General features: G+C 39.6%; 1 protein-coding gene across 1 annotated transcript; it reads left to right on the forward strand.

Moving 5' to 3' along the window:
- c1qtnf12 (C1q and TNF related 12) lies at positions 1-26,819 on the forward strand. The gene is made up of 8 exons (XM_075475794.1): positions 1-1,145; positions 14,602-14,706; positions 14,851-14,962; positions 15,180-15,364; positions 18,278-18,386; positions 19,653-19,746; positions 24,296-24,374; positions 24,460-26,819. The coding sequence occupies exons 1-8, from the start codon at positions 966-968 to the stop codon at positions 24,556-24,558; spliced, it is 963 nt and encodes a 320-aa protein (XP_075331909.1). The 5' UTR covers positions 1-965; the 3' UTR covers positions 24,559-26,819.

The raw sequence follows: 26,819 nt of genomic DNA on the forward strand, positions 1-26,819 counted from the left end.
CAAAGGAGCAACTGAGACCAGAGGGGCAGGGAGTGCAACGGAGCAGGCAAAAACGGGACCTACCAGACTCTAAATCTCAGTGTACGGATTTGTTGGGGCAGTCAGTAAGCAGCACCCGAGCTCTGTCAGGCAGAACCAAGAAAAAAATCCCAAACAAAACGAAAAACAAACACTGCTACTTGTAGAGTTTCATGTGACAGCAGTAAGGAGCTACTTCTTCTTCAAGGAGAAAAGAGGAAGGCTTGAAAAGATTCAATTCTGGACCTTCATCTCCTCTTTGTTTCTTGTGCATCTCCCCAGGCTGAGGCAGATTGACTTGAATGCTGATCTACAACCTTTGATGAAAGTCCAGCTTCTGTGGACCTCTCAGCTTTTCCAGCCTCCACATCCCTGTGCTGGAGCGTGGACCTCTTACCTCCAGTGTAAGAATCAGCAGGGGAAAGCAGGGGAAAAAGAAACCACTGCCATCCATCTTCAGCCGTCACAGCCCACCCTCGGCTTTGGACGCCCCTCCTCTCTGCCTCTTCTTTTGCCCCCTGTGCCCCCCCAACCCTCCTCCTCCAACACCTCACCCCCCAACAGAGCAGAAAGCGTGAAAAATCTCACTAATGGGTTTATTTGCTGTCAGATCTGCGCTGATCTGTCATTCCCTTGGACCATTCTGCTTGACACATTTCATAGTTGAGTAAGCCTCCTTGGCTTTCTGGCTAGACTTAACAGTGCCCCTGCAACGTTGTGCTGGCTGAGAGCTCATCAAGAGGGGAGGAACGGTGGCGGCAGTCAGCCTGACAGTCTCTTGGACAAGGAGTCCCTGAAGCTGCATTCCTCCAGTCTCCTTCTCTCTGCTTGTGTTTCTGAGCCTCGTGGGCATCCTCAACTTCTGTCAAACCAACACGACTGGTCCTCCCCCACAAAATTTGGCCTGGTTTATAAGGGAATCTGGTGCTGATCGAAAGTGCGTGAAGATGTGGTGTGGGGCTGGGCCTCTGGCTGTGGTGGCTGCAGTGTTTTGGACTCAGTGTGTTCTTCTGCACGGTGTGGATGCCAAGAAAGAGAGAAAGAGGCCAAAAGAGGCCACTCCACAACACACAGAGGCGTACAATGCAACTCTGTCCAACAGTGAAGAAGTCGGTGGAAGCATCAAGGTAGTGAGTTAAAATTACTTCTTTACAAAAAAAATGTAAGCTTCTTATACGTTTGTGAGCTTTATATGAAAGTCTGAGCTTAACCTGCAAATGTATGTGTATATATGTGAACATTTGTTGTCAGCACATGCTGTGTGCAGCGGGAGTAAAGTGCACTAAAGGTAAAAGCCGCGCAGGACAGGTGTGCCCTGCCAGGTCAAGCCTCAGACAGGGTGACGGACAAAAATGTGTGAAACTCTAAATGGATGACTTCCGGAAGAATGCCAGGAATGTGGACATCCAAAGGCCAATCAATGCATCAATTAGAGCGCGCAGCGGGTGTCTTCCACCAATTTTCCCCTCTATGTGAACAAACGCGCATTTAGTTAAGAGTAAAATTCCATATATCTCAACACCTCACCTCTGTTACAGGATAATAACCAATAAGCTGCATGATTTCAGATTGACCAAATACAGTATTTAGAGTTTCTGTTTCTAGAAAGAGAAACAGATGATATTTTTAAAAAAATGTCACGAGAAGAACAATGTTGTTTTCATTAGAAAAACACTCGCAGAACAGCATTACTGTGTTACATTTCCATTTTCAGGAGTAACAGTTGGCCCTCGACTCTGTTATTTATTGGTTTTCTTGTTGGTGTTGCAAATTTGTGCGGGTTTCCAACGGGGTGCTTGTTTTGCTTTCAGCCCACCCATTATGTTGGCATTCTCATGTAACTCTCTCTGCCCTATATACCAGCCTTCAACCTCCACCACTGCCCCCTCCCTTCACCTTAAAACCACACAGTGAGGTCTCCTTTGTATCTTCAAGAACGCTTTGTAGGTGGTTGTGGCCTGCCGGTGTTTATTTGACTTGGTTCGGCCTGTAAAAGCAGCAGCTATGAAGGATGACCTTATGTCAGGCCCGAAGCCTGTTGAAGATTGACCCCCCCACACACACACACGCACACACACACACACACACACACACACACACACAGGGTCTCATCCCACAGGGAGCAGGGTGTCTTCACAAACTCTGCTTCCCCCTGTGGTGCCTTACAGGCTGTGATGTAACTCCTGGGAAAATTAGGTGGGCAGATATTTAAAGACCTGTGGTGATGTTGTTCCCAGCTCATTGACTCTGTCATGCACAGAGCTAGTCTGACTCCGCTGTGTCTGGGACATCCGATAGGGGCGGTGTGGCCCTGAAAAACTAGGGCAGCATGCCGTGTAAGCCCCTCACAAAGCCCTATAGAAAGGGTCCTGAAAGGGAACACCTCAGTGAGGATTAGGCCCCTGCGCCTCCCTCTCTGACATTCTTTTCATCTCATCTCCCTCAATCAGATGGTAATGACATAATCACTCTTAAGACGCAGTGTTATGCCAGATAGTGTCTTTGCCAAACATTGTCACATTGGATGGAACCCGAGATTTAGATTTGACATCTGGGGAAGTGGACAAATGTAAGGTTGCATTTGTTGTCCTGCTCTATCTGAGTTTCTGTTCAAGGGAATTCAAAAAAGAAAAAAAAAGCATGCCACACACCATGAGAAGTGGTAAGCGTGCTTTTCTTGGGCAGTTTGTAAGTTTACCCTATTACACATCTGTTAGGTCTCACAGAAAACAGCACGTCTATTGGAGCTGTCTTGGCAAGCAATTTGTATTCTCAAACCAGCCAAACATTTACACCCCACATTTACATTTTTTTTCCCTTGTGGCCAGTGGAAACAGTTCTTATGATGCCATTTCTATTTGACCAATCCCGTGTGTGGGCTGCTGGCAGCGTGCAGTTGTACGCTGCATTCCTCTGGAGATTTTCCATTTGAAAGCGATCACAACAGCAAGGTGTTCAGGGGTTTTGCAGCTGTAGGGAATATTTTTGACGAAATGAAGAACATTTCAAACAATCGTGATCTCTGTGAACCTTTTAGAGCAGTATGTCAAAGGCATAAGCCTTATTTCTCTACACTCTTACGTTGAGAGGAATCTGTCACTGTCGAGAGTAGTGAGGGGTCTGCAATGACTGTAATGGAGGGAGTCGAGTCAAACATCACGCCTGGCGTGTTGAGTTATAGCTGGATTTAGCTCGAAGCTAGGGTTTTTGTTACCTCCGTCTCTCATCCTTTGTAATGATTAATGCAGCAGTGTGTGGGACCTTCAGGATCAACCCACTCATAAGAGACAAGGCCAAATCCCACAGGAAACAGGGCCACTGCGAGAGCACACACCTCTCATAAACTACAAATGATGATGAACTCTACTTTCAACGTGTCAGACAACAACAGAGGTTACGCTTTGTTAACATTGTGAAATTACGTCATGAAGCGGTCAGAAACAGTGTGAAAAAGAAACAAATAATAAGCAGTCTTGTCATTACAACTGGAACTTGCAAGTAAAATAAACCACAAGGTTGTGTTTTCCTCTCACAGACACAGAGCAGCTATTTTACTTGGATTCATGTCAGATTCATAGAAATCCCTTAATCTTGCCTGATTCTAATCATATGCTGGTCGTGTTTCTAAAAGCATGAGTTGTCAACCCTGGTTTCAAGTAAAATCAGCTGTGAGTATTGATCCACATATGATAATATGAAAGAATTATATTTCAGGTTTATCCTGCTGGTGCAGATAATGTGCCCTACGATGAGGAGAAACACACTGTGATTGTTGCAGTTGTGATCATTTTCTGTGCAGCAGCCAGACTAAATACAATTTCAAATAATTGTTCTGATGGTTAGCTTAGTTTAAAGTCTGAAATCAGATAATCAGATATAGACAGCTTGCCTGAGGTCACAAAATCTGCCTTGTTCCCTAATTATTGTCTGTTTATTCTATATAAAAAACTTAGCTATACTCTATAGAATTGTCAAACAAATTTGAGACAAAGTTTTGAATGTTGCTCAATTGAACATGTTCATCTGGCATTAGGTACACCATTACTTGGTTTGGAGCAAGCATAGGCTATCGGGCTGTCAGACAATATACCACCATTAAAGACACAAAAAATTCAATTCAATGGAATGATACTTCATTAATCCCAAAGGATATCATGTTGTTGTGGTATAGATTTAAAAAAGTCATTCGTCATCAGTCATTGTGTAGGTCTATTGCTGTGAGCAGGAAAGACCTCCTGTACCATTCTTTGTTGGAGTAGAGCTGAAGAAGCCTCTGACTGAAGACACTCTGATGTAATCATTATGTTGTGTGGATGATGGGGAGTATTGTCCATTATGTTCATACATCAACTATACAGCATCCTCTTTGCACAATGAGCTCCAGGGGCTCCAGCACAAAGCCAGCCTTCTTTATCAGTTTGTTCAGTTTCTTTAAGTCACTGGCTCTGACACTGCAGCCGCAACAGATGGTAGCAAAGCAGATTGCCCTCTCCACCACAGATTTATGGAAGGTATGCAACATGTTGCTGGACATGTTGAAGGATCTTAGCTTCCTCTTGAAGTAGAATCTGCTTTGTACTACAGCCAGTCTGTTCACTTGGCCACATAGGAAAGAGGAAAGATGTAGAGAAAGGATTTTTTTCTGTTGGTAATGGTAATATTTGTATTTGCCATGTTGGTTCTCTTGAAATGAAATCACAACTGATTCCCTCTAGTGTGTAACAACTCCATCCATCCATCCATCCATTATCTATACCGCTGAATCCGTCGATCGGGTCGCGGGCGGGCTGGAGCCTATCCCAGCAGTCAATGGGCGAGAGGCGGGGTACACCCTGGACAGGCCGCCAGTGTGTAACAACTCTCTTTAGAAAATCAAATTAAACAGTCCAAGTAAATGTAAAGATTTCTCAGCCTTCTGTGAAACTGTCGTCAAAGAATCATTCTCCTGTATTAAAGGGTGAAAAAGTCCTCATCAGGAGGCTGAAAGGGGTGTCATTAAAGGGGAACTCCGGGGCATTTGAAGCATGTTTCCATTGCTAGAGGTTGTCAAATAATGATAGTATGACACAGAGAGGTGCGTATCTGCGCTCCCTGTGTGAAGATCGCTCTGTCCGCACAGCATGTCATGCGAGGCTAATACGTGGTGGCTAAGGGGCAAGCGCTAACCCTTCCACATAAAACAACAACTTGCACACAGCAGAAACGTCACACCACTTTATGAACCATCCGACAATAAAGTCACAAGCCTTACCATCAAAACCATATGCATGGTTCTCACATTACTGGCATGGGGACGTTACAAAACAACTTTATAAACAGCATGTCACTTACCGGCTGGTTGTAGGCTCGCGCATGTGAAAGCCCAAAAGAGTCGATGGAGGATAATCCCATATACAAAACAATTATCTTCTCTAGAAAAACTGCGTTCAAGTATTTAAAACATTACAACAATACATGCCCAGTAATATTCTTGTAATGTTTTAAATACTTGAACGCAGTTTTTCTAGAGAAGATAATTGTTTTGTATATGGGATTATTCTCCATCGACTCTTTTGGGCTTTCACATGCGCGAGCCTACAACCAGCCGGTGAGTTACATGCTGTTTATAAAGTTGTTTTGTAATGTCCCCATGCCAGTAATGTGAGAACCATGCATATGGTTTTGATGGTAAGGCTTGTGACTTTATTCTCGGATGGTTTATAAAGTGGTGTGACGTTTCTGCTGTGTGCAAGTTGTTGTTTTATGTGGAAGGGTTAGCGCTTGCCCCTTAGCCACCACGTATTAGCCTCGCATGACATGCTGTGCGGACAGAGCGATCTTCACACAGGGAGCGCAGATACGCACCTCTCTGTGTCATACTATCAGTATTTGACAACCTCTAGCAATGGAAACACGCTTCAAATGCCCCGGAGTTCCCCTTTAAAGTTTAGTCTCATGACTGAGTCAGTACTTTTTATGCATTTTTGTTCCTTCACCTTTTAATCTTAACCCACCATTTACCTTGGAATTCACTCACTGTTACGTTAGGTTTAGGAACCTAAACCATCTGGCTAGGCTGAGGCATTAAAAACCTTTAGGTTGAGGGTTAAGAACTGTCGGGGAAAAAAAAGGGCTTGCCTTCAAACAAACCATTTCACAACATCTACCACATTTTAAAATGGACTATTTTTCTAGCTTACCAAGTCATACTTCCCATTCCATCTGCAAATGACACAAATGTGATGCATGAATGAAAGAATTTTCAGACTGAAATCCATTACCTTGAAAGTCATGCTGGTTGTCAGCAAAAAAGTGCAAACTTAATGTTCTGCTGCACAGATACAAGGATCTTCATTTAGATCTGATTTCGAGTTTTAACATGCGACTGAGCAATGGAGCAACTGTTGTGGCCACAGTAAAAGTTAGCAGTGGAAAAGAAATGTGTGGTTTGTCCATTTAATCTGGGCTACAGTAGAAATGCAACCTCTGCTGTTTTAATGCTGTACATAAAATGGCTAGCTTGAAGATAATAAGAGGGCATTTAACACAGTTAAAATCTTTATTTTCACAATTCTACACACAGATAACAAGAATTTCTAATATTACATTCCATCCCCCTTAAATGCAGCACATTGGAACTTTTAATATTCAGTATGCCCTGTTTGCGTCACCACCTATCACATTCTTGTAACCATGTGCTTGTAACCCAACCCATCAGGGGCAAATTAGTTGCATAAAAGTGTGAAAAGAAATACATTCGGTGCAACATAGTCAAGAGCCACAAACGAACTGTATAAAATGAGGAGGATCTATGACCACTTAGATTACTATTCAGCTCACAGTTAAACCATCGTCCAAACCCTGTACATGGGTTGGATCTGAATTGTTAGAGCTTTTCAACGGCTCACTTTACACACCACAGGGAAAATGAGCACTCACCCTTGGTTTAAAACTATAATTTGTACACAAAACAGATGTAACACCGCAATCAAGGTTTCTTTAAGCCTATTTTGCCTTTTTATATCAAGAGGAAGCCAAGGTTGTGTCTGGCGATTACAAGAGCATAAACACAATGTTGTTTCACTCCCATAAAAGAAAGAAATGCACTTGTTGGGACAATAGCGAAATTGTTAGAAGCAGCAACTTAAAATCAGGCTATGTGTTCACACTTGTAATTATATAATAACTATATTTTATTCACACTTTCAAATGCGCTCCTGCAACATATAATGAGCCACTGACACCATCCTCGTAGTGTAATAGAGTAGTTATGTTTTCTCTCAGTGCTTGTCAGTTGTGTAATACATATAGTGAAAAGAGAGCAGAGTCAACATTGCATGCCTAACTGTATTTAGCTTCTCTGCGATAAATCCTCAAGGCAATCTGTGTCTTTGAAGAGCAGTGGTGGGGAACACTGTCGTGGAGGCATGAGGATTGGGATGCACGCAGGTTAGCAGGATCCCCTCGTCCCACGCAGCCTGGGGATCCCTCCCTCTCAGGGTGGCACCGGCCCCGGGTTAGGCCCTTCCATTCATCCATGGATGATTGCACAGGGAGCAGTACAGGGATGTAAAAACAAGGGATTATAAAAGGCTTTCCATCATCCTGCACAACCTCAAACCTGCATGTGCTACATTTTTATCAGCAGCAAAATGTTTCATGTCATCGAGTGTGTATGAACAGGTAGAAAAACAGATAAGGCCGAAGTGAAAATAAGATAAGTTCAGCCGTACTCGTGGAAGAATTCAGGAGCTGCCTGCAGAGGAGTAGAGTTTCAGTATCTAGTTGCAGCCCCAGAGACATGTTTTAACAGTTGTGTTTGTGTTTTTGGTGGCACGTTGCCCCAGGGGAATATTTCCCATTTTATTGCTTCAAATAAATTCTAGCAAATTTTCTCCAAACTACATGAAAAACACATTAAAACAGTGCACACAGAAGAGTCATTTTTCTCTGGGTAATAAAACCTTATAGGCCTCTGTGATAGATCAACAGTGCTTAAAACTGATTCACTGATTCCAAACTCACTGTGCTGGAGAAAGTGTGACAAATGCAATAATAAAAATATGGGCTATGATGAATGCACAATGAATTGGATTCTAATTGACTTGAATTGGACTATATCTTTGGAGTGCCTCGAGCTGACATTTGTTGTTATTTGGCGCTATATAAATAGGGCTGAACTGAACTGATTTCAGTACACTGCCAGAACTACGTATGCCAGCACAGGGGGCACCTTGCAAGGTGGGGGATACATTTTCAGGGGTGGCAGTTGGGGAAAAAAAGCTCACTTAACATTAAACTAGCAATATATTATTCACTCATATTGGATTCTTTCTCCTGTTTGTCTCATGTGTGCATGTCTTTTGCTATTTTTGCTGTCTGTTTGCTGGCTGTTTATTCAACTCTGCAGTGTGTGTCTGCACTGTTCGACTCAGTTTGGCTTGTGTTTTTGCTGTGACATACGTGGAATCTCTGCATTGTGTGTGACTGTCTGAAGTTGAATGTAGCAGAAACTCATACAGGAGCTTAGAGAGGGGAGGAGGAGCGACATGTGAAAGTGAAGATTTCCTCCTCAAGCGATGAGTTTCTGATGCAATAAAACAAACCCCACCTCAACTAGATGCCATAGTATGATGCTTCTTTCTTTTTTCTTACCGATACATCAATGTTTACAAGCATATTATTGAAATGGTTTGATTCATATTGTGATGATATGTCTTAAAACTATGGCTTCAGATTTGATAAATACTCATAATAGCTTTCACGAGTTTCTTTCTGTCTGGATAATTCAGAGACTTTTCAAAGAGTAGAGAACTCATTGAAGAGTCATTTTTGTGTCATGGGTTTTTCATTACTGATCCACAACTTTGGTCTATTCCATTGAGAGAAGCGAACATATCCAAAAATGTGACTAATTGTTTTGTACCATGAACAGTAGCACTGATTTATACATCAACATGTTTTACCCATTTAAACTAAAAAAAACACTACATTTGTGAGACCAGCTGATAAGGAAAGAAATTCCTTTATCGAGGCTGGCCTGTATCTCAGCAGGAAACTCACATGACATCTGATAACGCAAATATCTCCTTACAACATAAATGTATACAAATTTCAGTTTTGTCCATGGGAGCTCCCTGCCTTTTCATGTGCCGGCGTGGAATGTTTGAGGGAAAGTAAGAACCAAAGAAGAATAGAGAAGGAAGAGCGGCATGAAAAACATACAATGGTTACATGTGAATGCACAGCAATATTCTGGCTTTTCACTTTATTATTGTGCAGAAGGGAATAGCTAATTGATCAATTTATGTTCTGTTATGCGGGCTGAGATATTTGTTTTCTAGCACAGAGGGTCCTGTCGGTTGATTAAATGTAACCAACAACAGCCTGGCTTAGTCAATCCATACCAAAATCTTCTGATTGTTAACAGCCAAAATATTTTTTGACATGTAAGCCACCACGAAACAGACATGTAGTTTTTATTTGGATTTTAAAATGGCATGATACTTATTGAGCTTTAGGTGCTGGAAAGTGGATTTGGTAACTTTTGCCACAGACAGATGACTGAGCCATGCCCCCAATAAGTATGTTGTACTGAAACGTTTATCTTTATATAAAAAAAACCCATCACAGAACACAATGCATGCCATTCTTTAGAGCCCAATCAATGAGGTTAAATGCTGTCTTGAAGACTTTACGTTTCTCATCTTCTCACAGAATACCTGCCACACTCTCATGGCCTGTGTTGGAAAGGCGTGTGCTTACAGTTGCTGACAGACGAGACAACTGTGAGGCACTCGCACATCAGCGGTGATCAAAGCCAGAGCCCTGGTGTTCTTCATCAGCTCTCAGACTGATACCTGGAATCTCTCCCTCCCCACTTTGTTCAGGACTTGTTCCTGCTGATTCGGAATTATGCCAGGGAATCCATAGTTTACTTTACACTATAGTCTGTTGCTGCAACTGAGAGATTAAACACCTCTGACAGTTTTTTTTCTGCGTCAGTGAGTGATATGGTTTTTGTGTGTGAATATGCACAGTCTTTGAAGTTCTTGGTTGAGACAGATACCCACCTGCATACAATGAATCAGACAATTTTTGGCAACTAACGTGTGTATGCCGTCCCAGCCATCACAACTACTTGGAATTATTTGACAGAACAGATCGACAATAAGAGAACACAATGTATCTAATGGAAAGATCTGATCACTCCTTAACCTGATGATTCAATTATTTATACAGTGATTTGCTGTTATTTCTTAGCTCAGAAATAAAGGTAATAATTACCTTGGTTATAGCTTTTCTTCCCTGAGCACAGAAAATCCCTGAGGGGAACAGTTTAATGGTTTAATTACAATGGTGTGTGCTACACTGGATAACATGCAGAGTATGACAGATTTCCTGGCAATGATATGTTGCTTTTTATTTTTACGTTGCGAATGGATAAGATGTGTAATTATAAGTTGCATGTGTGGGCCAACTTGCACTGTTTTGAATTTCTGGAAAAGAAGACTGTTAACTATGACAACACTTTATAGAACAAAATGTGTACACAGCACAGAGCTGTTCAAGAGTGTCACAGACTCAAGTCCGAAGGCAGCATGCTTACCTCCAGCCTCAAACATGTTAATATCTTTTTAAGCTTGCAGAACTGGTATGCTAAAGCAATTGTCTGATATTTTAAGAAGTTAGTTTGGATTAGATTGGTACCACTTTTAGCTTAGCATTGGCAGACAAATGAGAAAATATTAGTCTGGAACCTCAGTGCATTTTTTATTTCCATTGGTTGTTACCAACACCCGCTGCTGGGAAGACCCACAACCTTTGCATAAATGCTTGGAACAGAGTGAAATAGTCTGATTCTGTCTGGAAGTACACGTATCAAATGTATGCTCAGAATGATGTTAGTTTTTCTGCTAAGAAACAAACTAAACAAACAAACTAGATGAACACATTCTGATTTTCTGTGTTATACAGATGTTTTGTCAGGATGCTTGGTCTCATTCTGTAACACTAAGGATGAATCAACCAAATTTTTCATAACATTGTTGATATGTGTATATCAGGATTAACTGTGTTCTTTTTCTAAAACTTACCAAATAGTTTTGGTTCCTTAACCCAACCAGACAGTAGCCCCAATTGCACTACAAGGCCAGTACGAGCGCTGTACCTCCCAGAGGCTTCAAGTTCCAAGCCAAAACCCTCTTTGTGTTTCAATTACGGGGCCACTGGGCCTGGAGTGTTGAAATCCTTACACAATATGCTGCCTCGTGGTAAAGGTTACTCAACTTCCTCATTTAACATTTTGGTTGAAGTTAAGATAATTTACTCTGGGTGCCCGGTAGGCTAACGGGACACACACGTGACCTGTAATGGAGAGGGCTGTGGCTGTTGTTTTCTCTTTGTGGAAATCATACTAACAAAATATAGATAAAAGAATAAAGGATCTGTGGAAATTAAGTTGAAAAGCTATTTTGGTGGGAGGGGGACAGAGAGCACTACAGTGACAATGAGAGGTATTACAATACAAGATTGAATGTGATGAGGAGATATCCAGCTTTGCAGTTATTTGCTTCATTATATCTACATTATGGTCGACACTCTCGAGCTGTCTTTGAACTGTTCAACATATTCTGCCCAGATTAAGAGCAGAGCTCCAATATCATCAGACACCCTGTCCGTTGCTGTAGCATTTTTTTTAAAAACTACAACGTAGCCAAAAGAATTCACAAGTCGATGAGCTGCTGAACTTTATTCTTTGGCACCTGGTCTCCTCACCCTAACCCACAGGTAAACCACACCTTACTCCTTGACACCACCTCATGTCAGAGATTGCTCTCTGTCCTAAGGGCAGTTGTTGGGCCAAAAGGCCTGGCCTCCAGTCCTAAAGGAGCCCCAGTCAAGCCCTCCCTAAGCCATGTGAGTGACAGTGGACATCAATGGCCCTGGTATGCACTGGTGCTTGCCTACTTTTGTCACCACAATCAGTATGTTTATATGCACAGTTAAGTTGAGTTAGGATTATACCTTGACTTGACCAGCAAATTGGACAGCTCTGCTTTGCACTGCTATACATGCACAGAAGGGGAACTGATTCATTGACTGAAGTATGTCAGATGCCACAGTAAATACATTATAAAAATGACGTTTTATGTATTCTGCCGCTTCAAACTTTCGCTGTGGGAGATCATCATGCATGTAGTTTAGCTTAATTCACTGCACAGATGTTGTTTTGAAGTTACTTGAATGGTGATTTTGTCTAATAACAATGTGGTTATAAAATCAGGATTTTATTGGAGCAGTCGAAAGTGAATGTGAATGAGAACAACTTCCTTAGAAATTTAGCTGTTTAAGAAATTCCCATAGGCTTTACTGTTTTTACAGAAACATGCAAACTATTTGTTGTGGTTATTCTATGCTGCTGACTGCTTCCTCTTCTTCTGTGTACTGGATGGAAACTGTGGAGTATGCACAGAGTGCCAAAGGCCAGCTTGAGTGTATTTAAGTGTATACATGGAGGAGTAATTTGACTCCTGTTCTTATTATCTTGCTATGTTACTTTGACTTTGAGAAGTTTGATTTTGCAAGTTTCCAGATAGACTAACATGGTTACATCTATTTTAAAAGGCTGGTTTTGGTCAGAGTAACACAATAACTAGTATTTTCCCCAGTATCATGTAAACATATCAAGTGTAAATGCCGCTTCTGATAAGACCATCCCTCCAACTTCCTTACTAATGAATGAGTGACATTCAAGAGTGTTTGGTCACAAGGTAAACACACTTGTGTGTCGCTGATATTGCTGTGATAGGTAAGTGTCAGCCAAATAAGCTTTTTGTTGCAGTTACAACTTAGATGTTGTAAGTACAGGTAGGAAATCTGTTTGACTTCAATATGAAACCCTTATGTACAGATCTATTAAGCAGATTTATTGACCTTCGCAGAGTCAGGCTTGCCGTTTCCAGTCTTTGCTATAAAGAAAATGAACTTTCTACCAATGTTAGCCTCATATTTAGCAAACAGATGGGGGAGTGGTATTGACTAATAAGTTTTACACTTTTTAAAGATGTCAGTTATTTCCAGTGAAGTTTAAAGAACCAACATGTCACTAAATATGAAAAATGATTATGGCAAAAAACTGTTTCTCCAATAGGCCTCCAGTCTAATGGAGACAGTACTGAGTAGTCTAAAACTATTCCCGACCCAATCAGTCTCGCTTTTATCTGTATCCAAGTCTCAAAATCACAACAGAAACACAAGAGTAATTGACACGCAGCCAGTACAGCGCCTGTTAAGTTGTTTATTTTGTCTTCTGCCAGAGAGAGAGGGAGAGCGAGAGAGAGATGCTGAAAACAGACTTTTATACCAACTTAAAAGACAAACAAGGAGTTACTTTGCTGCGGTGGAACAAGATGCAAGTATTTAACAGTGCAGAAAGGGGCATGTTGGTTTAGTAGATAAGTGATCCGTGTGCTGCTGCCAAACTTAAACAAATTCCATTTTAGACAGCTCACCTCCATGGCTCGTCTTTATCTCCTCTTCTATCTCAACTGAAGGCTTTTGACATTTGGGGAAGGGTTAGGGTAAGATTTGCACTCGCTTTAATTGGAATTCATTCAGCCTTACATGTTACCAAAATGAAAACAAACCAGTTGGAGCACTCTACATAAAAATGTTGCTTTCAGAGGCCTTCTTACTTTCTTATCTCTCAAACAGATCCAGATCAAACAGATGTACAATAAATTTATGATAAATGAAGTATTGCAGAGCATTCGAAAACACGCAATATCTAAAACATACCTCACAATTGCATGCATGTTCTACATACATGTGCTATCTTGCTAACAATCTTTATAAGACTAAAATGAGTTGTATTAATAAAAGAAAAAAGTGACTCTGTCTTTGGGTGAGGGGGGAAGTGTTGGCCGCTTTGTCCTCTAGTTATGAACCACAGTAATCGAGGCCTGTGGTCCGCAAAAATCAACATCACACAGACGGGCAGACTCATTTTTCACCAGGGTGCTCATGGAAATTTTCATGTGCTGAAAAAAAAAAAAAAATCCTTCGACAAGGTTTGTTTACATTCATCCCAGCCTGTTGGTGCAAATAAGTAGTTACGTGGCACCTGAGTGAATTATCTGGAAAGTAAAAATAAGCAAAACGGGAAGCTTCTGGCGGAGGTTGGTGACTGATGGCAAAGTGAAATGCCGTGCAAGTGGACTGGGCAGGAGGGACAGAAGGGAAGGAGGTATCTATACTCGATCTTCCCTGGTGTCCGGCACCATTTAATTGTATCTTAGAGAGAGCTTTTCCAAAGATGGTTTAATGGAAGGAATAATAATTAATCAGATTTAGTTTTGTAGCTCCTTTGCATCCCACTGGGCAGACTTTTCTTATTGCAAAATGCTTGGTCCTTCTTTTTGCAGGTTTGCAGTAAAGCATGTTTGGCTTTAAAGAAAATCAGTCTAAAATGATCTTTCCTTCCTGAAAGGGACCATCTATGGGTTGTAATCTTTTCACACCGTTGTTGATTAAACTACAATTCTTATGTTTGCATGATTGATGCTCATATTTGCTTAATGGTTAGCTTCTTTCTTCCTGTAGCTACCTGACCACCAGAGGGTGGATCCACTGGGGTCATGGATGGATTTTGTCAAAAGACCTGTCGCAAACTTTCAGGGAAAGTGTCGCAAACGCAAACGACCCCTGGTAAAAAAAACCTGCAGATAGACTGTATCTTGCAGTTTTTCAAAATAAACTTCCTTTCACTGATTATCTGTATGTAACAGTAATTGTTTTTCAGATGATATTTCAGCACGACAATATTTTGTGTGTGTGTGTGTCTTTCATTAGCCTGGCCCACCTGGTCCCCCTGGCCCTCCTGGCCCCCAGGGACCTCCTGGCTCTCCGGGGGCTGAAGTGACCCAGGAAGTTCTTCTCCGGGAGTTTAAAGATATGATTAAAGGTAGAAGCATGTTCATTTTCCATCGCACATTTCAACTCTTCTTTAAGCCATTTAGGCTGTTGTTCTTTAAATTTTGTAGAGACAACCTACAAATTAAATTAAACATTTCGAGAGGCACATGGAGAGTATTCAAATGATTTCACTACATAATCATCATAGAACAGTTGTAAAGTTGCATTGAAGTTGTTCAGTGTCATAACTTGGCTATTTCTGTCAGAGGCTACAGAAAGGAGAGCGGCTGCACCCGACAGGCAAACCAGCCCCAGCCAGCTACCAACCACCCTCCTCACCCTGGAGGGAATGACTTCCTACCGCCGAATAGAAGAAGCTTTCCACTGCAAGCTCAAGGGACCTGTGGTGGTGGACAAGAAGACTCTGGTAGAGCTCCAGAACTTTCAGACAGTAAGTTTGTTTGAAACCAAGTAAATGTTTATGAATCGGTTCTGCCTCGCTCGCTGATTGCAAAAAGTAAAGTTTTGGCTAATCCTCCTCGGCACGGTTACATGCTTTGTTTCAATGCTGTAACTGTGAAAGAGTGAGTGTTTGGTAATCGTTGCTTACTTTGCATGAGGGAGGATTATGAGAGGATCATCCACTCCCTAGTAAATGGCACTGGCAAAGCATGCAGTGCCACTCTGAGACATAGACTGCCTCTTTGGTCAAAAATATCTACTTTTTCAATTCTACACATCACTCTCTGGGCAGCATACAAAAGACACTCTGTCTCTGACTTGGAATAAAGTGTGGAGAGGACAGAAATAGACACTATTTGAAACAGCATGCTGTAGAGGAAGAAGTATGCCCTGTTAGGACAGACTGACATGATTGGAGGAGGGATAATTAAGCTTTACTTTACTATTTAACACAGTAACACAACACTGTGTTTGTGAGGCTGCAATACTAAGACCTGGGGCAGTTATATTTGAATGTTTTTGCAGAATCAGAAAGAGGCCATAATGAAGGACACAAACAGGCAGAAAACCAATATATGATCTATTGGTTTCTTCTTGTGCTGGAAAATTTGCACACTATTAGAATCACTTCTAACCAGGTATAATGATAAATTTCCAGGGAAAAAACAGTATACTCAAACTGATTAACTTTCTGCTGTACTAAATTACCATGATGTGGGGGCCCATTCTCCTTTTGTCACTAATTTTGACCTCGAAGTACAAACCTCTACAATAGTTTGGAGATGTTCTAAAATGCAATAAACATAAATCTTTTTAAAAAATTCCTTTTTACAGACACAAATACTAAATAGATGATTTTCACTGTTTTCACTGACCAAGTTTATTGTATTGCAAAAATAAAAACAAATTCATAATTGGATGCCAGCTAACATACTCGAAAAAGTTGTTAGATAGAAAAAGAAAGAGAAGGTTATGTAGAATATACAAGTAACAGCATCCTACAGTCAGCAGATTAACTGATGATGCATGAGGGTGTCAGCATTGGGTATAAAGGCCATAAAAGGCTTGGTCTTTCCAAGCAAAGACTGGTTTAAAAAGTTTGAAAGTTTGAAAAAAAGATTCTGCAATGTAAAATTGCAGAGAACTTTGGTCTTTCAGCATCAACAGTTCATGATATTGTGAAAAGATTCAGAGAGACTCAGGAACTCTCAGTGCATGAAGGCTAAGCAAAGAAACCATTGTTGGATACAAGTGATCTGCAAACCCTAATACGGTACAACACTATGATCAATATAGCCACATGGGCTTAGGACTACTTTGGAAAACCATTTTCTCTCAGTTCATTGCTGTATCCAGATATGTAACCTGTAACCTGTAAAGAGGAAGCCATATATCACCTGTGCACAAAAAAAAACACTGAGTTTTTTGAGCACAAGCTCATCTCGGATGGAAAGAAAGACAGTGGACGTTTTCTGTGGTCAAATGAGACCACATTTCAGCGACTTTTGGGGAAATAACACCCGGTGCACCCGGTTCTGGTCTGTGATGGCATGGGGTGCATGAGTGTCCATGGCATGGGTGACTTTCATACCATCAAAACAAAGGCATATATTGGAATAATAACAAGTCAATACAACATATGAAAGGTTTTTGAATTGTAAAGACATGTATGCACAGATGTGTTTGGGCCTTTTTGTTATATGTCAAGAAGCAGTATTTTGGGTCATTTGGAGCTGGTTGAAAGAGCCCTGACTAATACCTGTGCAAAATGCATTATGTAAGAGTAAATAAAAGCATGCATAACTTTTTGTGAGTGAAAGAAACTGAAAGAAATGATATATTGCACAAGTCTTCTTCACTAAAATGACTGCAGAGCCTTAGATACAATGCTAATTGGAAGTATATTTGTTGTTGCAGTGTGATTAAACTGTTGATAAAGTGCAACATTTACAAAGACAAATAAATGAGGGATTCTGGCTTCAAAATGACACTGGACATTTGGATTAATCTGCGTTGAATGAATTGTGATTCATGACTGTAGTGGTTCTTGTAGGTGTTATAAGTGTATATGGTCGGAAAATACACTGTGTAAGCTCACTTATTATTGGTAAGGAGATTGTGATGATCCACACACATCATTACTCACTGTCTCACACAGTAACGACCATTTGTAACAGAAGAAGTGAAACACTATAGCTGTGCTGAAGTTGTGTGAGTTTGGAGAACACCAGTGTTATTGTTCATCGAAATAGTTCCTTTGCACATTTTACAACTTGTTCAGCTCATGTTTGAATAAATGAGGCCCCCTGGGCACACCTTAATGTGGAACTGTGGAATTCATCCATACTACTGTCTCGGTGGTGAAGGGATGACACCAGGGCTGGGTATTGAACATGTTAGCACTGTCAGTTGGGATATAACTCTTCTTCTGTTCTTTTCTGTCTGCTCTCAGGATTGTTCAAATTAGATTTTTTTTCCCAGAGTTAATGAAGAGGAAGCAAAGCTGTCATAACAGCAAATTTCCTAATTATCAGTATGCAGCACATTATCTCAGTTAGTAATTCATTTAGAATATGTGTTTAGAAAACTGCTTCATGATTTCTTCACAGTTTACTGTGGAGAAGTTTATCAGGAGAGATGAAAAATGCAATCTGCAATCCAGTTTGGACTCAGCAGGCCACAATGTCAACATTACTTGCTTTTGTCAACTGACCACTCTAAGTTTACCAAAGTTCCATTTGATCTGATGATTACACTAAATAACCACCTTCATGCAAACAGTAACTGACATTGTACGCACATAGGGCTATGTAACTGATCCTTAATGTTGATGTCTCAACACATGCATATATTGTTTTGATAAAAATGTACACTTATTACCTCAGTATTCCTGTACTTTCAGCCGCCAGCTAAAGGGGCCTTCCTCAGAGGGTCGGGAATGGACCAGTCAACTGGGAGGTTCACAGCTCCTATCACAGGGATCTACCAGTTCTCTGCTAATGTCCACATTGGTAAATCACAATAACTTCCCTTTATGCAGTGTTTCACGCACCAAAGCCTTAAAGCTTCTGCACACTAACAGTCCAGCCACATGGGTGTTCAGACTCCTGCTGGCTAATTCCCTGCAGAGAGTGAGTGTTTGGATTGACCTCACCCTCATACTTGTTTTTTCTTTTCTTTTTTTTCCTTCTGTTAAACTTCATCATCAAACTCAACAACTCACAGAGTTTAGTAACAAGTAGCCTAAAACAGTCAAGGAACAACCTTTATTCAGCTGAATTTGATAAAAATTATCAATCATATATTTCTCAACATTTCAGTCTGCTTGATTTGGAAACATCTGTGTTTACCGATGATGACCATAAATACGGTGTAACACTGCAAATCTGGGGCTATAGAGGATCTATAAATTCAGAAATACATCAGCAAAACAACTACAGTGCAGCCAATCGAACGTTTGAACGTATAAAAACATTAACTATACCCTGAGTAGCTGTAGTTTGATTTTAAAGCTTCTTAAAATGAGTTGGTTGCCTGACAAAGAAGTTGGAGGTGCTTCGGCTGATCTTTCTCTGGCTCCATCAGTGCAATGTCTAACAAGTGTGGTGGCCCTGAAAAATACCACAGCATGTCACAAAACACAACAATAAATCAGAGAGCACAAAACATTACATACAAGACAACAATTCATGAAACACCAGAGCAAAAACAATTGTTTTGTATATTTATTGAAACATTACATTTATTTATCATTTTTGGTGGTTTTGGATCAGATGCGTTTTGTGAAGAATGTTTTCAGTTCAGTTGTATTTTGTCTGTTTTTCTTATGTTTCGTGAAATGCTCGTTGTCTTGCACAAAGTCAAACAACAAACATCTATGCACATTAATTCAATAAAAACATTTCCAGTGACTGCTTCTCGATTAAAGCCACCTTTTCAGTTTAAAGTGTTTGCAGTGAATAGTAGTTGGTATTTCTGCAGTGACAGTTAATAGTGAGGCTGAAACAGTAAGACTACATTACATTGCTGAATTGTTTCACGTAACCCCTCACAGCTGTTGAAGATGGTAATAATCCTCCATTTGTGGAAATGCAGTACTTTAATTACCTATTTACAGGTGTTACGGAGTATACCAACAGTACATTAAACGTTTTTTTTCCAGGGAAACAACTTGCCATAAAACAGGGGTAACTAGAACTGTTGTAAATCAAGAGGGGAGCACATGTTTTTGTGAACCACTATATTTATGTGAAAGGAAATGTTTTGCCTCCTTACAGATCACAACGAGGTGAAGAGGAGTAAGAGTCAACTTAAGGCCAGAGACAATGTCCGGGTGTTGATCTGCATTGAATCACTCTGCCACAGATACACGTAGGTATTCTATAAGGTTGTTTAAAAATGCTGAGGATGGGTGGCACTCATCACCACGTCCAAAACAAATGCAGCTTAGCAGTGTAACCATGTGGTTTGCATTTGTTATGGCATGCTCTTGAATAAAAACCCCACGATTAGGAAGAAGATTCAATAAACCTGATCATTAGATTTTTGTTTTAGGCCACAGCAACTACACTTTGAATTCTTAACATTCTTGGTTTGACAGTTTGTTTACATTTCTCTTATAACTGTGATATTTTATAGGTGTTAAATGCTGCCTTAACTTTCTCCAGGGTTTATGAGCTGTTAAAGGTGTCGTCTGTTGTACTTTGTATGGAACCAGTTTGGCATTTCCTGTATAAAAGCAGCATAGGTATTTAAAGGAAGTGTCTTCTCATTTAGAGCCTTCGTCCATGTCGCCAAACTAATCTTTATAGACTCACCTTTGACACTTCGGGCAGCAAGTTATATACAACAGCACAGCAGTGCTCTTGTTTGGGATGTAGGAGGCAGATAATGACATACATGATAGCAGAGGTCTACATGGAAAAGAAATGCTGAGCCAATCCCAGACCTTTCCAGTATTTCAAAATTTCTATTTACATAAAGTCAGAGAAAATGTTTTAAATGAATTGCTCCCAGTAGTCTTCCCAGGACTCTGCAGAGCTCCGCAGTCTCTCCTCTAGTATGGTACAATGAGGGGAATGTATAAATAATACTATTATGATGGGTTACTTAACCCAAAAGAGTGCTTGGCTTTTGCTTTTTGAGCCAGAACCCCAGCGAGTCTCACCCTCCCACACATGAAAATGCAGAGAATGTGAAATGAGGTTCGTTGTGATGGCAGTTGGAGCGAAGTCAAACATGATTGATTTGCTGCAAAAATGTACAATTTTCCACTTAACACAAGCCAGTTCTCTCACTGTGTGGCTGAAGGCTGCAGCGTAACCATCTGTGCATACTGAGGATGCTGAATCGTTAAAGAAAAAGTTCAACTTTTGGGAAATATGTTTGTTCGCTATATCTTTTGCATTGAGTTAAATGGCTTAATCGATATCTTAATGTGAAGCTACGGCAGCAGCTAGCTAACATAGCTTTGCCTAGAATGGAAATAGGGGTTCGTGTTTACACAGAGTAACTCTTTAAAAATAAAGTAAGCATGGAAAGTAATCAAATTAACCTCTATAAAAGATTATCAATATGAAAAAGGGACAGGCCCGGTCCATGGAACTTCTGCCTCTTGTCCAAAATGAAAGAATAATCTCCATCCAAGAGGAAGATATTCTGAAATTCTGGTGGCATACAGACAAGAAAAACCACAGACTGTTTTAAATGATAAAGCACACACCCGAAGTAATGCCTGCAGTTCGGTCTCATGGCAAAATGTTGAAATGTCAGGGAAAAAAACGTTGTGTTTGTACCGATGAACAGAAAATCAGTATTTTTTTTCATACCATAAAGCACTATTTCAAAAGTAAACTATTCAAGTAGACGTGTGGTTTGTGTATCCAGCATGGTCTGTATGTTTAGCCAAAGGGGTGGGACTCCCTTGACATCAAGTCATCCAAGAAAAGAATATTTGAAGGTGATATGTTATTACAGGGTCTGTTTTAACGCAAACCATGATGTTTTCCTGACTGAAATATTGTCAGTTTTAATCCCTTAACTACCTCGTTTTTAATACCTTCACAAGTCATTTTTAATGCTTGAAAGGATGGTTGGGGTTTTTTGATGTGGACTTGTGTGACATACTCGTTAGTAATTAGTACCTTACCTGCAGTAGGCAGCGGTCAGCGCGCTCTCTGATTGGAGAAGCGGGGAGGAATTCTCATCGGGGAGCCAAGCTAATGACAAAGTAAATGATGGTATGATGCAATAGTGACGTTATTATAAAAAATGTTCACTCCACAACTCATATTAACAACAGTGAAAGAACAATAATAAGTAATTTTGGTTTTAACCACCCCAACAGTGGTCAAGCAACAGCTCGGCATTTACAGTGGCCCACAGATCTCCAGAAGCGCTGTAAAACAAACAATGGGACTATTGAATAGTTGTGTACTGTGACTAATGTTAGTTTAGAACAAGCAACACACAGGAATCTTTTTTTTTTCTTCTTGTCACCCCCTGCCTAAAAGGCTTCATTTTAGCAACTCTCTCTTACTTTAAGGCCCTGAAAAGCCTTGATTGTCTGGTCTGACTGGTAAATCGAGCTGACAATAACAAGGCAATACTGATTATGTCAGAGATGGTTCAGACACAAAATGGTAAACTGGTAAGTCATTTTAATTAGCTGTGTCACATGGATTTTGCTCCATCCCTTTAGCGGAATATGTGCAGGTCTTGATTGTTGATGATGAAAGACTTTCAACAATTCTGAAACATGAACATAATGAGGCAATATCTTGGGATGCGTTCACAGATGAAGTTCAGATTCAGGCGACAGAGCAAAACAGAAATGAGTTCTGGTTTGCTTTGCCGTTCGTACAGACATTTTTAAATCGAACCAATAGATGCCTGACAGAAGACCTATGGATGAGGTCACAGTCTAATTGGACAGCTTCCTTTACATATATTTTGTTGATGGAACAAATTTCCCAATCAATGCTGTATGTATAGATAAATGTGCTGGTTGGATATTAGTTGGCTATAAATAGTGGCATTTTTTACTAGAGGAGATGTCAAAGAATTTTTTGAGACTTTAAAGTAATTACAACATCACCAGGAGGTCCCATGTTGCATGCATAAATAAAGATATGCTGCAAGGAAACTATGTTATAACTCCTGTACTGAATTGTAATCAGCAAAAGCTTCTATGTTTACTAAAATAAGGTAAGCTTGAAATCCAGAATCAGGAACTGTACTGTGTTCATTTCAGGAGAACTGTAAAGGAGTTCTTTTGTAAATGTATCCAACTTTTCAGTGGGTCTCTCTCCCCTTGTTTGGAGTGCACCGGGGTCTAGATGAGAGCCTTTGTACTTTTTAAAAAAATTAACTGCACTAACACAGCAACCGCAACACAGTTCTTTTAAATCAAACTAAACCTGTCAAGTACGATACCACTGACTGCAGCCAGGGTCTGGGGCATCTTTTACTCCAATAGACATAAACAAAAAACTTCTCCTAAGACAAAAAGTATTTGCCCACCCTTTCATGTGAAGTCTGTTGCTAAACAAGGACCATATATAATCATAAAACAAATTATCAACTGTTTACTTACATCTTTTTTTGGATTAGATAACTATTAAGCTTTTGTGGTGTTGGTAGTTCAATTTGATTACTTTTGCACACAATCAGGCTAGTTACATGATTTCCTTGAAGTTATTAGAGTATCTCAGACAGTAGGTGAGAAGAGGTGCTCTGGCAAAGAACAGCATGACAAAAATTGTTTGGTTTAAAACATGCAAATCTATTCTTGTAGACCCACAAAAAAATAACAACACAAATATAAAAGAGTTAACAAACTGATAACATTAGAAATAAATATTCTATTATGAAATATTATATCTATATACAATACATCATCATATTATTATATAATATAGATAGATAGATAGATAGATAGATAGATAGATAAGTACTTTATTCATCCCAATTTGGGAAATTGGTGTTTTGCAGCAGCATACAGTAAAAGATATGTAAACAATTAAAGTGAAAACAAGCAAATAGAATAAAATAAAATAAAATAAAATAAAAAATAGTGAATAAACATTAGGTATATACAAATCTACAGTATGAAGAGTTTTTTTTTTTTTTTAATATGATGATGTACTATGGGAACTTCTCAAAGAAGTAAAGATGACGTCAGTTTACAAACTTGGAGTGCTTAGAAAGCACCCAAAGAGTCAATCCTCGGCTATGATAGTGATAGCCATCTGAACCAAAGAATGATTCTTTGGTTCTTCCACTGTCCATGTTCCAACTCTCGTCTCGTGTAATTCAGTTACATTACGTTCCTTTTTGTGTAATCTTGTTTACCACCAGTCATGTTCTAATGATCACAAATCTCTTCTTCACCTCATGCCTTGGCAAAGGAATAAAATAATCATCCTTGTTCCAATAGAAAATTTGACTGTATTTCTGAAATAGTCAAACTTGAGAGGAGTTAAATCTGGAACAAATACAAAAATCAGAACTCTGTGATATTTATATATCAAACAAGGAAACATAGGACCTTTGGAACGTATGCTCATTGATTTCTCCTGAAGACATGAAAATCAACACTTTAGTGAGAAAGAAACAATTTATTGGCCCCCTAATTTGAGCCCTGCCTTGGCGTACATGCTGTCGTTAGCCACACAGAAATTCAAAATGCTATATAATAGAGACTAAAGAATAAAATTCCCTGTGAATTTAGAAAACTTGTCATGGAGAAATCCTCCATGATCCTGCCATCTAAACTTTTTAGCGAGAAAGGACTCATATTTTCCCAAATGTCTATCTGTCCTATTCATATAAGGTATTTTACACTTGATTTAACTTACCAAAGTGTTGAGGAATGCAGCTTTGACATGTTTGAAACATTTTCTTATTGATGTCATTTCAGCTCACTGGAGATGATCGTTGGATTAGAAAGTAACAGCAAGATATTTACTGTCAGCGTTCAGGGGCTGCTGGAGCTACAGGTGAGCAAAAGTACAAGGAAGCAGAGAATATATAAAAAATTGGGCATTTTCACATCATCAGCATTGTGTATGTTTTCCTCTTCAGGCTGGCCAGTACACTTCCATATTCGTGGATAATGCAGCCGGTGCTTCCATAACAATACAGAACGGTTCAGATTTCATGGGGATACTGCTTGGTGTATAGCCTCGCACTCACAATTATGAGTGGGGCATCCTTCAACGGTGCCGTATTCTTTTTTTTTTTTTGTATTTTACAATGAACTGCCTATGAGCACCATCACACAAGACCAAACCATAGGGGACTTTTGAAGGAAAGAAGAAGGGCTGACATTGACTTGACTGCCTGTCAGATGGTGAAAGGACAGTGCGAAGAACCAAAGGGCCAAGTTTGTTTTTCACAAAGCGCTGCCTCTTCCCCCGGGAACATGGATGCATGTTGATTCACCAATAAAACAACCTGAAAGTAAAATGGAGAGTGTGTTTGTTATAGTGTATTTTTCATGACAGTTGGAAGACCTTTGCAGTAAACCAAACTTTTTTTTTCTTATTGTTCTCTGTAATTGTTGAAAAATCTATGATACATGAAATAATACAGTTGTGCATTTAATATATATTGACATGTCATTGTTTTGTCTACAATATGTATTGTGTACACACTTATGGACTATTATTTTTTTGTTAAAATTCACACTTTTATATATGAATATATATGATATGGTACATAGACTCTGTGAGTACACTGGATGATTGATGCTAAACAGGCCTCATGTTATTTTGTAAAACAACTGTTATTACATTTTTGAGTAGGCCCAGAAATATCTCTATAACTATTGTATAAATTTTAAGCTAACAGTTATGGTCCCCAGATCAAGAACTGATAGTTCTTGTACTGGCTCCATATTTTGGTTTTGAGTGAAATATATCAACAAGTATTAGATAAAATGTTATGAAATTATGTATGTTTGCCTCAGAATAAAATGTAATATAATTTCTGATTACTTAACTTTTCAGGTCAACATTTCAGTACTTTGGTTTATGGCCAAATACCTCAACTGTACTTTGTTTTCCGTGCTAATTAGCTGATGCTAACACAAGCTAACATACTACAATAAGTACACCAAGTGAACATGATAGTGGTTAACGTTGGCTGTTTAGCATTTAGACACGTCCAACATGTTAGAAGGTATGTACTACAAAGAAACATTGTGCCTAAGACTCCAGCATGTCTTCCATTTTTCATCAAGCTGTTAATACAATAGCTTTGTGTCTGTAAAACATTGGTGGCTTTTAGATTAAAGAGCTCTTACTTTGCTTCTTTTGTTAACTTCCTATCCCTTTCCTTTGTGAGCTATAGCTTTGATATGCATGTAAAAAGTTTTCTAAGTCCACGCCATAAATGTAGAGATATTTTCTCCCAAAGCAAACATTTTTGAACTGCTTCCTTATGTAAAGCCACCCTCAAACTTTTGTTATCTGGGGACTTGAGTATTGGAATTATTTTTACGACAAAGTCTGCACAACAGTAGGAGAGTTTTGAGAGTCTGCACATTGTGTAGCTTACATGGCTAACCTCGACATTAGCTTTGATTGTATGCAAACATGCCTGAGCTAAGTCGAAATACATATTCTGAGAAAAAATCTGAAATTGTGGAAATAGAACAATTGAAAGCAATAGACAAAGTCTGTGTGGATTACTGGGTTTTCAAGTTGCCTTCTGTGCTTCGGTGCAACAAAACCTCTGTTGGCAACTATTTTCAACTGAAAGTAGCTAAAGCTTGCAAGTTTTGTTTGCGTCTCTCTTACTCCCTGTGCCCACATACAGTATTCTGTATTATAATACAGCCAAATTCCTAATAAAGCAGTTATTAATATTCACCTATATTTCTGTTTCCCTTGTCAAATGTTAAAATGACTCTTAAATGGTTTCTGATAAGTGCCCCCCTAAGGCATTTAATAGACTGTTAACCCATTGGCACTTTCAAATCATGCCAAAGCTGCTGTTCTGATAAATTCCTGATTTTGATGGTGTTGTCGGACACAATCACTGCTGTACAAACTTGTTTGTTGGTGTGAATTAAACTGTACTTTATATCTGAAATTAACCTTTCTTTTAGGCACTTCCTGTAACCATCACATTAAGTTACAAGATTTATGCTCCAGACCATTCAGCAAAAACCACAGAAATGTACATTTTTGCTCTTCTTTTTTGGTTGGAAACAAAAAAAATTCATTTTACCCAAACCTTTCACTTTTGAATGTTTCATGTATTCTGTTGTTCATGGTCTGACTTGGAATAATGGTTAACTTTTCTGAGTAAGTGATCAGCTACTTTTTACATATTCATTTTAAATACAATCCTGTTTCCTATTTTATAATCTGCTTAATTTGACCTTTTTCTCCTTTTTGACCGTGACATATAGATGTGAGTAATAAAAGTGGTACAAG

Source organism: Odontesthes bonariensis, chromosome 10, assembly GCF_027942865.1.
Source record: "Odontesthes bonariensis isolate fOdoBon6 chromosome 10, fOdoBon6.hap1, whole genome shotgun sequence".
In the NCBI taxonomy this organism is placed as follows: domain Eukaryota; kingdom Metazoa; phylum Chordata; class Actinopteri; order Atheriniformes; family Atherinopsidae; genus Odontesthes; species Odontesthes bonariensis.